Raw genomic sequence first — 14,569 nt, 5'->3', positions numbered from 1 at the left:
AACTCGCATCGATTATGCTTAGAACTACAAGAACGTAGTAATACCGACCGCGCCATGCCACAGAACTACTTCTTGCCTAAAGTCACTATTGCATTTGTGTCTAACCCCGTCAGCTGCAAGCATGCTTTCGCTAAAAAAAAAAAAAAACTCGCATGCCAGCATATATGGCATAACATGTCACTTTTTCACGTGGCTCTATACATGTTAATGTGACAGGCCATTTAATGGGAGAATAAGTTTCAGCCATCAGGTTCTAAGTACAGAACCTGTATTCGACGAAATATGTAGGGTAGAGTCGATATCATCATATAATATTATATGATACTGTTTAGAGCATTGCATGATGAAAGACCGGATATCAATAGACCCACATATCACTATTTGCAAGAATAACCCTATTTTCTTTGCATTTAGTATGCTAATATTTTGTTTCCCTTATTTTGAAGTTTGCTGGACGATTCATCACTTCTCATGCATTCTTTGTCCTTCTGTAGTTTAATTTGGCTCATTGGACATTCTTGGAGAAAGTATTTCCCCCTTACCTCCCCTTTAAGCACCTCCACCTCCCAGAAACTCATTAAGACGATAGCAACAAAAAAATGATTCGTGCGATACAACAAGAATTTCGCTGCATTCCCAAGAGATTGCTGCCAGACGTATAAGTAAACCCGTGTTCTGTGTGCGTTGGCTTCTCGAGAAATCCTGCATGAAGATTAGAAAATTGCTATGCTGAACAGAGCAGACCTCTTGTGATTATGCCGTACTAGGATCACTTATTTAGTTATGAACTGTAATGTCCTGATTAAGGGCAATAATGTGGAAGTTTTTCCTATATAGCCCATTCATTTATTCTTGACATGATTTTTCATGTAAGGTATCATGCTTCTTGGATTACTTGATCACTATATATATATATATATATATATATATATATATATATATATATATATATATATATATATATATATATGTATATATATATATATATATATATATATATATATATATATATATATATATATATATATATATATATATATATATATGAATGAACTTTATCAGATCACCGTGATTCATATACGAGCGTTAAGCTACAAACGTCCTTTAATATCAATTCGCTCTCCTCGGAAATACAGTAATATTTTCTCATATATGTTACCGAAGGAGAATTTTTTTTTAGTTGATGATAAGTTCGTCGTCTCGTGGGCTCGAACCACGGAAGACAAGAACTCAGGACTACAGTGACGCGCACTAAACCACACGACGGCCATACATATATATATATATATATATATATATATATATAATATATATATATATATATATATATATATATATATATATATATATACATATAATATATATATATATATATATATATATATATATATATATATATATATATATATATACATACAGTATACATATATATACATACATACACCTTCTATCACTGGATTTAGGTTCTTCATATGCATTTATATATATGTTTGAATTTAAATTTTAGTTAAAGTACTGTGCTTTTACTTTAAGTATGGTGTACAAGACGTTGTTCCTCGTTCACTTTACTGCTCTGGCGAAACTTCTGACGAATATTTGTGCCGTGAGCAGCACTTGGGGTTAAACTTGACTCTCAAATCAAAGAAGTTCCAAAAGGCTAGTTACTTGTTTGTCCCACGAGTTGAAGCTTTAGTGTAAGTTTCAGCACCAAGTTAGAGGAGTTGCTTTACCCTGAGATTTACAGACGAGCATCTCATGAAACTGGTCCAGCTCAAAGAAGAACATAGGTGGTTGTGGATGTTTGACGACTTATTTCTAGAATAAAACCATACGCAAATGGTGCGTTGGAGAATTCTATTGCTGAAATGACCGTTCCAAACTTCAGTACGGGAGAATGTAAGAGAATAAATAAGGATACACGTTTGCAGTGTTGTCCAAAGCTGAAGGGAATTAGTGACTCAAAACGCTGTTATGAACCATTTGGACGAAATGGTGGGCTTTGGGGAAATACAATGGCATTTTCTCTGTAAGCAAAATGAAGCTCTCTCCCCCTCTCTCTCTCTCATACAAACACACACACACCGACATATACACACAAATGATACTGGGTTTCCTTCTTTCAGTTGTTTAGTAATTTTAGTAATTTACTTGCATTTTTATCTATTTATTTATTTATTTATTTTTTTTTTCTTTTTTAATAAGTGATCTCCTCCTTCTGCATTTCCCTCTAGTTCCTGTTACTTCCTTCTAATGAACGCCACATTCTTTAGACCCTTTGGGCTTGTACCATGCGAATAGGGCTCACCTTCTGAATAATTATTATAACATGCATTTGCAGATAATGAAACAAGCAGCCATGTCAAAGGGCACCAAGGGTACGACTTCACTCTGCAAAGGGGCATTAAGTGGCCTGTCGTCCTTCCTGGAAGTCCGGGCTCTTACAATGGGTACGATGCTACTGGTCGGCGTTTGGTCTGGCTACCTGCTCACTGCCACGCTGTTGGCCTGCACTGCTACGCTCCTTCTGCACTACCTTCACTCCAAATACAAATACTGGTCCACGAGGGGCGTGAAGGCCCCTCCGGCAACGCTGCTCCTGGGCCACACATTACATCGCTTGGGCATCAAAGTGCCATTCATGGAGGTGGGCTTGACTGACTGTGCCCTTTTTTTTTTTTTTTTATACTGAAACTAACTTTGGTCTCTTTTCCTCTCTTTCCTCTAACCTGCGTTCCTATTTTCGTAGTTCTTCGACGATTTGTACTACAACTACAACGGTCGTGATTTCTGCGGCTACTACGACTTCTTGCAGCCAGGTCTCTTCGTGGGCAACCCTGAGATCATCAAGAGCATCTTGGGCAAGGATTTTGAGCACTTTGCAGACAGGAGAACCTTCGATCTGGGAAAGGTAAAGCGACTTGATGAGAGTTTCTTTTATTGTGCTTTTCTGATGTTACCATTTTCCAAGGTTTATGTAAGAAGTTCACGCACGAATACAGTATCTGACTAGGGGAGAAATTCTTACGATTACCAGTGGGCTAAATTTCAACGCACGTGTAAAACCTATTATTCCATTCATAAAAAAAAATATACAAATATTTTCAACTAGATAAAAAACTAGGCAGTTCATACATACATGCATTAAGGACATTCTCACAATATCAAGGTTCTTGCGGCTAGTTTTATCCTTATCACTACCTGTGCTGTAGGTGTTACGCATAAAAAGTATTGAACGGTGCAAGGTCACCCCGTACACCGATCACGTTAAGGAATTGTTTTGACATTTGAGACTCACGATTGTCATTCAAATGAGGTGGACTCATGACTCAACGCTTCGAAGCAACAACCACAGGCACAAGTCTACGCATGTATGTATATAATGTATGTATGTATAATGCTTACATAGGACTCTCCACACCTGAACCCCTTTCATTTTAACTCTGTCATGTATTTGTTTCTAAGAAATTATCTTCAGTTTTCATTTTTGCCACCGTTTACAGTCTTCCATTTGCTTTTTTTTTTCCTGGTGCTTTGAGGCCAGATGAGTTCCACATCAAAATATCAGTCTGAGTCTGATCCCATACACTTTCAATTGTACTACGGTCCTGAGCCTGAGGTGCAGCGTGGCCCGTTTCAACGGCTTTTCCCTCAAAGAAAAAAAAATCTAAGGTTCAGTGGGATTTGGAATGGAGTTTATAGAAAGACTGACAGTCTTTGTCTGCCACCTTCCGTTACTGCCAAAAGTCCTACAACCTTCCATCTATCAAGAGACGGGTCGTTCACTTCCTTCTTTGTTACGCCTTATTCCAAGCGGATTCGTTGTTTAATTCGGAAAGGAAAAGTCCTTGGCAACGTTTTCGTGGAAGTCCAATTCATTTCTTGGGAGTGAGCGCGTGTATCTGTGCGTTGATACGCAGCAATAATATTCGCCCCTATCACACTAGATAACAGTCTTGCATATCGGGTACAGAAGTGCTGTTGCTGTGTTCGACGTCGTCCTTTTCGGACGCACTTCGTCCAAAGTTCGTTTATCTACATCTTATCACACAGCGTTTTTTCGTGAAGGCGATTTTGTATTCAACATCATTTCGCCAGATGGATTCAAAGTGCAACATTAAAGTAAGGAAACATTCATATTTCAGAACTGAAAAAATGCCTTATCAGATTTTCAAGGCCACTAAATGAGCGTTTGGAGAGCTTGGAATATTATAGCATAAAGTATGGCATCATACCCTCGAGATATATATATATATATATATATATATATATATATATATATATATATATATATATATATATATATATATAAATTTCTGACTCACATCAGGATCGAACCCAGGTCTTTCGACTGAAAGGCAAGGGCGCTGCCCACTAGGCCATACAAGTTGCTCTCAGGTTCCAACTTCATTCAGACTTGTACGGCCTAGTGAGCAGCGCCCTTGCCTTTCAACTGAAAGACCTGGGTTCGATCCCGATGTGAGTTAGAAATTTATTTCTGTTCCACACGTGATTGTGTGTTGGTTATTTCTATATATATATACACACACATATATATATACTGTATGTATATATATATATATATATATATATATATATATATATATATATATATATATATATATATATATATATATACAGTGGGGAACTGTAAGGCCATACGGAAGTTTTGGGATAGAGGAGGGAAACGACAGACATAAAATGTCAGCGTGAGGGGCTTCAAGGGATGATAGAAAGGAAAGGCGGTAGTACCCAAGCAAAACGGAAGTAAGGGAGAGCTTTGTTCAGATTGATACAACTCAGCAGTAAAAGGACAAACGTGGCATCGATCGTCATTTTGCTTTCTAATGCTCGTGTCACAGCACTGGCGGTTACCATGATTTACATTCGTCATGTGATACTCTGACCTAGTTTAAACCATTTCCATAGGAAAAACAAAGTCTTTACTCAAAGTTCTGAGCATTTCACACTCAAGTACCACACATCGTTCTTCAAAAACAGATTAGCTTATAGGTTTGAAATTCAGAGGTGACATAATTCATCGATGTTTTTACAGCAGCGTTAAAATTCAAATGTTTCTCATATGCGAAACGGATGAATTTTAAATTATTCTATTTAAAAACCGGTCTTCCCTTGATTAAAATAGGACATTTTTCCGTAGGACTAAATCGATTCTCAAGTGAAGTCTTTATTAAGTATTAAACGAGAAACATTAAGTATTTTTCCCTGCACCCACTAATAAAATAGAAGGCGCATGCGCTTCTTAAAAGCCAAAATCAAGATTTTGGTAAAAAAAAAAATCTCATCGTTGCTCAAAAACAAGTTGACGAAAGGACTGCGATCGCTCTGCTCTTCCCTCAGGTGAACCCCATCGCCAACGACATGCTAACCAACGCCAGAGGGCAGCACTGGCGCTTCATCAGAGGGATCGTGTCCCCTGCCTTCACTTCAGGAAAGACTCGGAGGCTCTTCCCGCTGATGAATAACCGGGCTCTTCACCTCCTGCAGATGGCTAGGGAAGAGTCCAAGAGAGGCCGTGTTGAGGTTGGTTTGTTTCCGTGTGCTTACAGAGACCTCATTTTCGGCTTGCTTGAGAAAGAACGGAACCGGTTGTAGGGCTGTGTGAGGCGGGGCACACATCCTGAAATACTGCGCGAGAGAAGTTTGGCAGGCCCATTTGGTATTTAATGCTATTGAATGTTTTTTTTTTTTGGTCTCTGAAAGCGAACATTTTGCGTATTGTCCACTGAGGCTAGCTTCTAAATCTTTAAAAGGATAGATGAGAAAGTTATCTCATTTTTAAACCAGTAATTTTCATAATTTCAATTTAAATACAAAAAATCAGTGAGTACCATATTTACTATAGAAAACCGCGAAAAGATTTTTGATGTTAAATTGTACGTTTTAAATACTTCTAAAAATTTCTTTCATATTATTAGATTTCAGAAAAGTAGGACTTTATCAGTATCATTCTGACTGATATTTAGTTTACTTTGCATGTAAATATTTATCATTTATTTTCTACTATATTTTTAAATTCTTGTATTATTGGTCTTAGATCGCCATGTCGAAGTATGCTATGAAGATGTCTACAAATAAAAAAAAAATTCTTCTAATTTTATAAAACGCTGGATAAAATATGGCGGGTCCTAGAGTATTTGTTTTCCATAACATTTATATTTTTGGTATCATATGTAAACAAATCATATTTTTATGAAATAGATTTGACTGATATTAAAAGATCACAGAAATTTCTTCATGGCAATGTCGTTGACGATTAGAAAACATTTTCTCTTTGGTACTGAGCAGTCGTTGAAAGAGAGACGCTCCGTCCTTATTCCTAAATTAGGAAACAAATTCATTACACAAGGGAACCCGACATTGGCCACACTCGTTCAACACTTTCTGTGACACATAAAATGATCCCAAACTATTCTGTGCATGGCTCAGGCTCGTGCCCTCTGCGGGAGATACACTATGGACTCCATAGCCAGTTGCGCCTTCGGGATCGAATGTGACGCCTACTCTTCAGAGGCTGAGAGCTTCCCCGTCATGGCGGCGAGAGTCATGCAACTTTCTCCGGCAAGAGCTCTCAAGGTTGGTGCTTTCCTCGTCACAGCTTTACCACTGCTTCCGCCACCACCATCACAATATGGGTGGGTGGGCGTGCATGGGAGTTTTCGTGATGTTTAGGGGGATCAGTGGGGTGTGGGAACGTACGAAGGAACAAAAGCATGAAGTGGTAGCAGGGGTCACTGAGAGGCTTATTCGACAAAATAGACATTATTTTAGAGTGCTCAGTTGTAATTTTATTGCTATGAGAGTTCAGGTATCTGGCTGAGGTGAGGTAAATTTTTGGATTTTGTGACTACAGTAGTTGTGTAATAACCAGGTACTTGGTACACATTGTGACAATATATATATATATATATATATATATATATATATATATATATATATATATATATATATATATATATATATATATATGTGCATGTGCTTGTCAGATGGAAAACGGAGAATTACAGTACAATGTAAATTCAACATATATTCCCACTAGACGTCATTTCCCTCTAACTATTGACTGGGTCTCTTCAGATACTGGTTTTACTGGTGGCTCCTAAAATAGCTGAGGTGATCCAGAGGCTGGGCATAGACTTCACCAGCCCCGAATTCCATTTCTTTAGGCAAGTGGTTACGCATACACTGCGCATGCGTGAAAAACGGGGCGTCCGAAGGGGAGACTTCCTAGATATGCTCGTGGAAAGTAAAATGAATACTAAGGAAGGTATGTACTGGGCTTATCGCTCTCTCTCTCTCTCTCTCTCTCCTCCCTCCCTCTCTCTCTCTCTCTCTCTCTCTCTCTCTCTCTCTCTCTCTCTCTCTCCCCCCCCTCCTCTCTCTCTCTCTCTCTCTCTCTCTCTCTCTCTCTCTCTCTCTCTCTATCTCCTTATAATCATTACCGATTACAATGTTTGGTTATTTCATTCGTCACTGTGAAGTTATCATTAATTCAACAGTCTTAGATCACTCTGAAATTGGTCACTATACTGCTCTCTCAATTACGTCAAAAAATATGTTGAACTTCTTAAGTGATAAAAAAAATTAAAAACCAAATTTTTTCATTAAAACGATTTAAGAATAAATCTCTCAAAAGAATATTAGGGGTCAGGTGGCAAGATACATGAGATATGATGCCGAGAAGGACATTACAGAAGTATCATGCGTTGATGAGATAATGAAGGAGGGGGAGCTGGAGATGGCTTGGACATGTCCAAAGGACCACCCCGGGGAGAATGACATATGCTAGACAGGTGGGCTTTTATGGGCACCAGTAGAGAGTTGAAGATCTAGACTTCCTTGGATGAGAAATAGGAGATGGGAATCTGGAGACAAGTAGAGACCTGTGGGTGGGAAAGCACCAGAAAGATATGGGACGAAGAAGATGAGATCAGGAACATTTGATCTCAATATGAAATATTTATCTCATCATTTCTGGTCGTTTGAGAATCTCCATAACCCCGCCCTTTAATTTTCGGGTCATTCTTATATCCTGTTCATTCATTTTTAGTATTTTATTCCTAAGCTATGGTATGGCACTTATCATTAGTTCCTCGTTGGACGAGTCGGTACAGTTCTCAGCTAGTACTCTGCTAGGCCCGAGTTCGAGTCTCCGACCGGCCAATGAAGAATTAGAGGAATTTATTTCTGGTGATAGAAATTCATTTCTCGCTATAATGATGTTCGGATTCCACAATAAGCTGCAGGTCCCGTTGCTAGGTAACCAATTGGTTCTTAGCCACGTAAAGTAAGTCTAATCCTTCGAGCCAGCCCTAGGAGAGCTGTTAATCAGCTCAGTAGTCTGGTTAAACAAAGGTATAATTACTTAAAAGATTTATCAGTTTTACATGTGGTTTTAGTTTTTACTCTCCTTTCGTTTTTCCATTAAAATCTTTGTTCTATTTCGTGCACACTAGCTGCCCTTGGAAACTTACCACCCAAGTAAGTGGCCATTTGCCTTTCTTTTCCATCAGAATAAGTGTTCATTAAAATACAAAATAAAATAATATTGCACTAGAACAGACTTCAGTCAAGTCCAATCTTTAGAAGAGCTGAATTGTGTAAAGGTCACAGTCTATTTATCAATTCATTTGTTTGTATACAGCGGACTTTCAGTTTTGAATGAATACTGAAACACCAACAGCATTGCATATGATTAGAGAACCTCGAGGCAATTTAGATTAGCAAACATTAAGTATGATCGATTATGCATTTGATATTTATTCTGATTAGGTCTCTCGGACAACACAATAACTGCTCAGGCCATCTTGTTTATTCTGGCTGGGTACGACAATACGGCGAACACTCTGGCCCTGACGCTCCACCTGCTGGCTCACCACCCCCACGTGCAGGCGGAGCTGCGGAGGGAAATCGCCGGCGAAATGCGAAGGCAAGTTCCCGCCCTCACTGAACGACTGTCTGCTCGCGTCCGCGTGGTGTCGAATGAACGGGAATGACTGCAGAAGAAAATGAGGCGTCCGATGCTCAATACTGGGGGAAGATACGTTCATTGCGACTGTGGAAGTTGACACTAGAATGGGCTATGAGAGAATCGGCTAATCGGACATACCCTAAAATTCTGTCAAGTCTTGATATTCTAAGCCAAGTAAAATCTGTACGCGTTCGATTTACTTGGCATTTTTACTAATGTTTCCTGTTTATTCACGAATGAGACTTGGCTTATACATACAAACGCTGTTCCTTTCTTGCGTGCCTTCACATTATCACTTGGTCAGGACAAGTTGTGAAGAGTAATGTTACCATTTAATTTTTATGACATAGTCGTTCTGACATCAGGGAGGGAATGATTCATGAATCTCGTAGTATTGCAACAAACGTGAAGTATGATTGTACTGCGTCTGTGAAGAGACTTTCATTAATGCTAAACGAGGTAGGTGGAGAGAGAGAGAGAGAGAGAGAGAGAGAGAGAGAGAGAGAGAGAGAGAGAGAGAGAGAGAGAGAGAGAGAGAGGTGAATTGTCACTTCTTTTACAGTTTTGATTTAACGACATTAACGAAATAATATCACATGACGAAAAAACATTTAATGACTAGAACTGATAAAATAACTGTTAACTGGCAACTAAAATAATATTTATTGAGTAACCTACGACCGTTTTCTCTACCGATTTGTAAATGAAAATTTCAAGCAACTTCCTTCAATTCTTTCTTGTTGCAGGAACGGCCCTCAGATCCCCCACGACAGACTCATGGAGATGCCTTACCTGGACGCAGTGATATCCGAATCGCTCCGTTTATACCCCGCAGCCCCCGTCATAGAGCGCATCTGTACCAAACCTTACACGTAAGCGTTCTCCCCTTACTTTGCTGTCGTTGACGAGTTTATATCCCCAGTTCATCTACAGTTATCAAGCACATCTGGGCGATCTGAGTTTCTCTCGAACCTTGAAATACAGGATGTCTCACATGCAAACACATACGTGTGCATTTGTGTGATGATATGCGTGTCGAAGTATATGCTTACATCCGCACATATTTACGAGAGGCAGTGTGCTTTTGCGCGCGCTAAAATATGTCTCACGTCTTTAAAAACATTGTCGTTATCACTCCATCTTTACAGAATAGCAGGCACCTCCGTCCACCTGAAGAAGGGCCAGCCTGTTCTGGTTCCCATATGGAGTATCCATCGTGACCCGCATCACTGGCCCCAACCGGATAACTTTATGCCCCAAAGATTCTTAGGAAAGTCCCGCAACTCCATAACTCCTTTCTCCTACATGCCCTTTGGTCATGGCCCTCGTAGCTGTATAGGTGAGCATGGGTGATGAATTGTTTCGTTTGAAGTTTAAGCAGTATTTATTCTCTTTGCCATCATTATTCAAATTAAGGGACACTCTAAATCACCGTTTCCCAAACTTTTTTAGTACGTGACCCCTTACAGCAGCATCAAACCTGTCATGACCCCCACATTTATAAGCCTTCTAAAAAGTTTAGCCCCGTTCCGGCAAGCTGAATGTAGTGCCTATAGTTGTTAGACCCTCCATGACCTCCAGAAAAGGGCTCATGACCCCCAGTTTGGGAACCCCTGCTCTAAATACAGTACAGGTACCCAGCTACGTATCTAGCCCAGAAAATTTTCTCATAGACCCGTAAAAGCCATGAGATTCAGGGCAATACGTAACCTGGAAGCAAGGAAAGTCAGATAAGACTCCTTGACAGAATAGTCAGTTAGCTTACTTTTTTCAGAGCAAGCATTTTGGATAACTTCAAGGCATTCACTCACCATATTAAAGTCCTTTCTTTTTCAACCGATGTTTCCGAAGGAAAACTTACTTTGATCAGACTCCAGGATGTGGATGTCATATGAATCAAACAAGTTAATTAACATAAAACTGTTATGCCAAGTCTTTTTCGAATGGGTTTCCAGAAATCTTCACCACGATGAGTGTATAGAAGATTTATAAAATATGCACAAGTATTTATATAATATATATATATATATATATATATATATATATATATATATATATATATATATCAGACATAAAAGCAAATACATAGGGGATACATTGGACGAAAAACCGAATATAAATGAGATGTACTTGAGACTAATGAAAAAATGTCTTAGAAATCTTATTAAGTAGCGAACAAATACATAGTATTAAATTGACTTCAGGAGAAATCTCCCCTTAATGTCTTTTTTTTTTTTGCAGACTTCAGGAGAAATCTCCCCTTAATCTGTCTTTTTTTTTTTGCAGGACTCAGATTTGCCATGCTTAGTGTGAAAATCGGTCTCGTGCATCTTCTGACATCCATGAAACTCCTTCCCTCGAAGGAATCAATGCATCCAATACCTCTGAACCCAAGAGTGTTGACACTCAAGCCAAAAGATGGCGTCTACATCAACTTCGTCGAATGCAGTTTCGAGGAAACTTTAGAAGAAGAAATTGCGTTGTATCCGCCAAACAACCACGAGGGGGTAGGCCTAGCTGATGAAATAAGTGATTATCACGGACTTTCTAAAGGAGTATCTAGTTTGAAATCCAGAAATACTAATGAATCTGACGTTTTAGATTTTAGGTCGTCGGAAACGAACTCTTTTAAGTTAGTGATTTCAGACTAGTTGATAACGCTGAGGATTTGGAAAAAAATCTATGGATTTTGACAGTCGCGTATATTGAAAAATGACTATTGATGCCACGCCACTAGTCCCAGTGTGATAATTTATTTTGTGATTCATACCGTCATTAAATTTAATCTAATAACTTATTACTTTATTGTATAATCCACAAGTCCTGTATTTGTGTCAAGCACAATATACTACTTTGAAGAACTCGGTTTTGAGGATATATGTGTTAGGTTTCTGAGGTCTAACTGTGACTGACTGCCAGCAACTCTATATCTACTCTTCATGTTTCTCATTTCAGTAACGACTGGTTTCCATACAGAAAGGGACAATGACCCCCTTAGCTCACCCTTCCTTTTTCCATGAATGACTTGAGGGACGGCCTTTATTCAGGAATGACTTGAGGGACGACCTTTATTCAGGAATGACTTGGGGGACGACCTTTTTTCAGGAATGATTTGAGGGACGACCTTTATTCAGGAATGACTTGAGGGACGACCTTTATTCAGGAATGACTTGAGGGACGACTTTATTCAGGAATGACTTGAGGGACGACTTTATTCAGGAATGACTTGAGGGACGACCTTTATTCAGGAATGACTTGAGGGACGACCTTTTTTCAGGAATGACTTGAGGGACGACCTTTATTCAGGAATGACTTGGGGGACGACCTTTTTTCAGGAATGACTTGAGGGACGACCTTTATTCAGGAATGACTTGAGGGACGACCTTTATTCAGGAATGACTTGAGGGACGACCTTTCTTCAGGGATGACTTGAGGGACGACCTTTATTCAGGAATGACTTGAGGGACGACTTTATTCAGGAATGACTTGAGGGACGACCTTTTGACGACCTTTTTTCAGGAACGACTTGAGGGACGACCTTTTTTCAGGAACGACTTGAGGGACGACCTTTTTTCAGGAACGACTTGAGGGACGACCTTTTTTCAGGAACGACTTGAGGGACGACCTTTATTCTGGAATGACTTGAGGGACGACCTTTTTTCAGGAATGACTTGAGGGACGAGTCGCTGAAGCTAAGTGATATCACTCAGAAAAGAGGCTGTGGGTTGTGTGACCTGTTGTATCTTTAATTGTTGAACGTTGACGATATTGTATTTATATCTGGTGCATTACGCTATATGGTGTTTTCTTGTCTGAGATTTTGTAATGGTTAAACGTGGAGTTCACTGACTGTAACTCTGCGATGACGTCGTGCCTGGAAGTTGACAGTTTTTAAAAAGCGTTAAGGTGAGAAGAATGCTGTCATCATTTCCACTTTGTCCACTGTAGACACTTGTCTCTGTTCTAGTGTTCTTCAAATACTTTCAGCTCAATGGAAAATTTTTTGCTGAAGAGGAGGGATAGTCAAAAGGATTAAAGCTGTCGTGGTCTTACGGTGCTGCGTTTGCTAATTTTGGTTTGGCCAAGATACGAATAAATGGTTTTCCTGACTTTTAACGGACAGTTGATTTTAAACGTGCCTAATATCCATTTTTCCAGTGCTGAAATGAAATCGTCTTGATACATTATTCACCGTTTACGTTATTCCACTACATGCGCAAAAAAGTGCTCAGAAACTTTACTGCATAGAAGAAATTTTCAAACGAACTGCCCATCTACCGTTACACGAGTTCATTTTGCAAAACGGTGACAGAATTCACACGCGAAATGGCTATTTTCTTGCTAATTTCTAGGTCCAAGATCTTTCATTTCTGACTATTCTGATATTCTCATTGAATCATCCAAAGGTCAGTTATTGAATCTACAAATGAAAATGTTAACACCGCTTTCAAGAAAGACGGACCTTTGCTCTTCAGGTCTTTATGGTGACCCCGATGTTTATTGACTTTCAGCACAATCAACATTTGTAAGAAAGACAATTACCTAAGAGTTACATTAATTAAAACAGACACAATTCAACAATCAAATGACAATGAGCAAAGTAGCCCGATTTCTTTTCCTTACAAAACTGTGAATATAAATTATATTGTATGTAGAATTTCCTGCCAATGGGAGTCGTAATTCTGGAACTGATTAAGGATTGTGTATTTATTTGATATGAATGTCGATGTTTCATTTTTATCAGACTTTAATTGCATTCATTTCATAATAAAAACATGTACAAAAGGGTCTTTTCATTATCTTCTATGTCCTATACTCTATTCATTCCAATCAGAGAGAGAGAGAGAGAGAGAGAGAGAGAGAGAGAGAGAGAGAGAGAGAGAGAGAGAGATGCAGAATATTCACTAAGAGAGAATTCGTACACAAAAACAGTATTATGGATTATAGGATTTGCAGCCCCGGATTCTTAGATGAAGAGCTGGAATACCTGAGGGAGAGTTTTAGATTTGGATACCCTAAGTATTGGTGGGAGCGGGCACACATCAAGGCAAGGAAAAACTATTTTGGGGAGAGGGAAAGGATAGAAAAGGAACATTTGGTAGGGAAGAAAATAATTACAGTTCCGGACAACAACTCTATTAAACCCATCAACAGAAAGCTAGATAATTTCAAATTGATAGGCAGCTACAAAAACACCATTAGGAATAAAATAGTTAGAAACAAAAAGTCGGTAGAGGGGGAAGAGATTAGAGGGGGGTATATATGGCAGAGTGTCTAGAGTCTGTGAAGATGGGTACTATGGCGAAACTGGCAAATCATGTAAAGAGCGAAGCAAACAACACCTGCAGAACATAAGGCTTTATAATCAGAAGTCAGCATTTGCCAAACACTGTTGGGAAAATGACCGTAAAATTGATTGGGAAATAGAGTTTTCTGTACAGGGACGCCAACAAAACGGGCAGACTGGTTGTGGAGAACACCTTCATAACATGCGCCAACAACACAATGGCAGGGAACACTGGAAACGGCTTTGAAGACAGCATTTCTAGAAAAATCGTACACTCCACAGTAGCAAGAAAA

At 39.1% G+C, this 14,569-nt stretch overlaps 1 protein-coding gene across 2 annotated transcripts in view; it reads left to right on the top strand.

Annotated features, from left to right (window-relative positions):
• LOC136848864 (probable cytochrome P450 6a13) overlaps positions 1-14,569 on the top strand; it is a 23,823-nt gene extending 9,254 nt beyond the window's left edge. For both annotated transcript variants that reach the window (XM_067121694.1, XM_067121693.1), the window contains exons 2-10: positions 2,339-2,644; positions 2,747-2,908; positions 5,359-5,541; positions 6,448-6,594; positions 7,096-7,285; positions 8,791-8,947; positions 9,736-9,861; positions 10,138-10,328; positions 11,276-14,569. In XM_067121694.1, the coding sequence (XP_066977795.1) occupies positions 2,342-2,644; positions 2,747-2,908; positions 5,359-5,541; positions 6,448-6,594; positions 7,096-7,285; positions 8,791-8,947; positions 9,736-9,861; positions 10,138-10,328; positions 11,276-11,640 (1,824 nt within the window). In that variant the 5' untranslated portion in view covers positions 2,339-2,341 and the 3' untranslated portion in view covers positions 11,641-14,569. The remainder of the gene's footprint in view (positions 1-2,338; positions 2,645-2,746; positions 2,909-5,358; positions 5,542-6,447; positions 6,595-7,095; positions 7,286-8,790; positions 8,948-9,735; positions 9,862-10,137; positions 10,329-11,275) is intronic.

This window comes from Macrobrachium rosenbergii, chromosome 19 (assembly GCF_040412425.1).
Source record: "Macrobrachium rosenbergii isolate ZJJX-2024 chromosome 19, ASM4041242v1, whole genome shotgun sequence".
Lineage (NCBI taxonomy): Eukaryota > Metazoa > Arthropoda > Malacostraca > Decapoda > Palaemonidae > Macrobrachium > Macrobrachium rosenbergii.
This window is presented reverse-complemented; position numbering and strand designations above follow the sequence as displayed.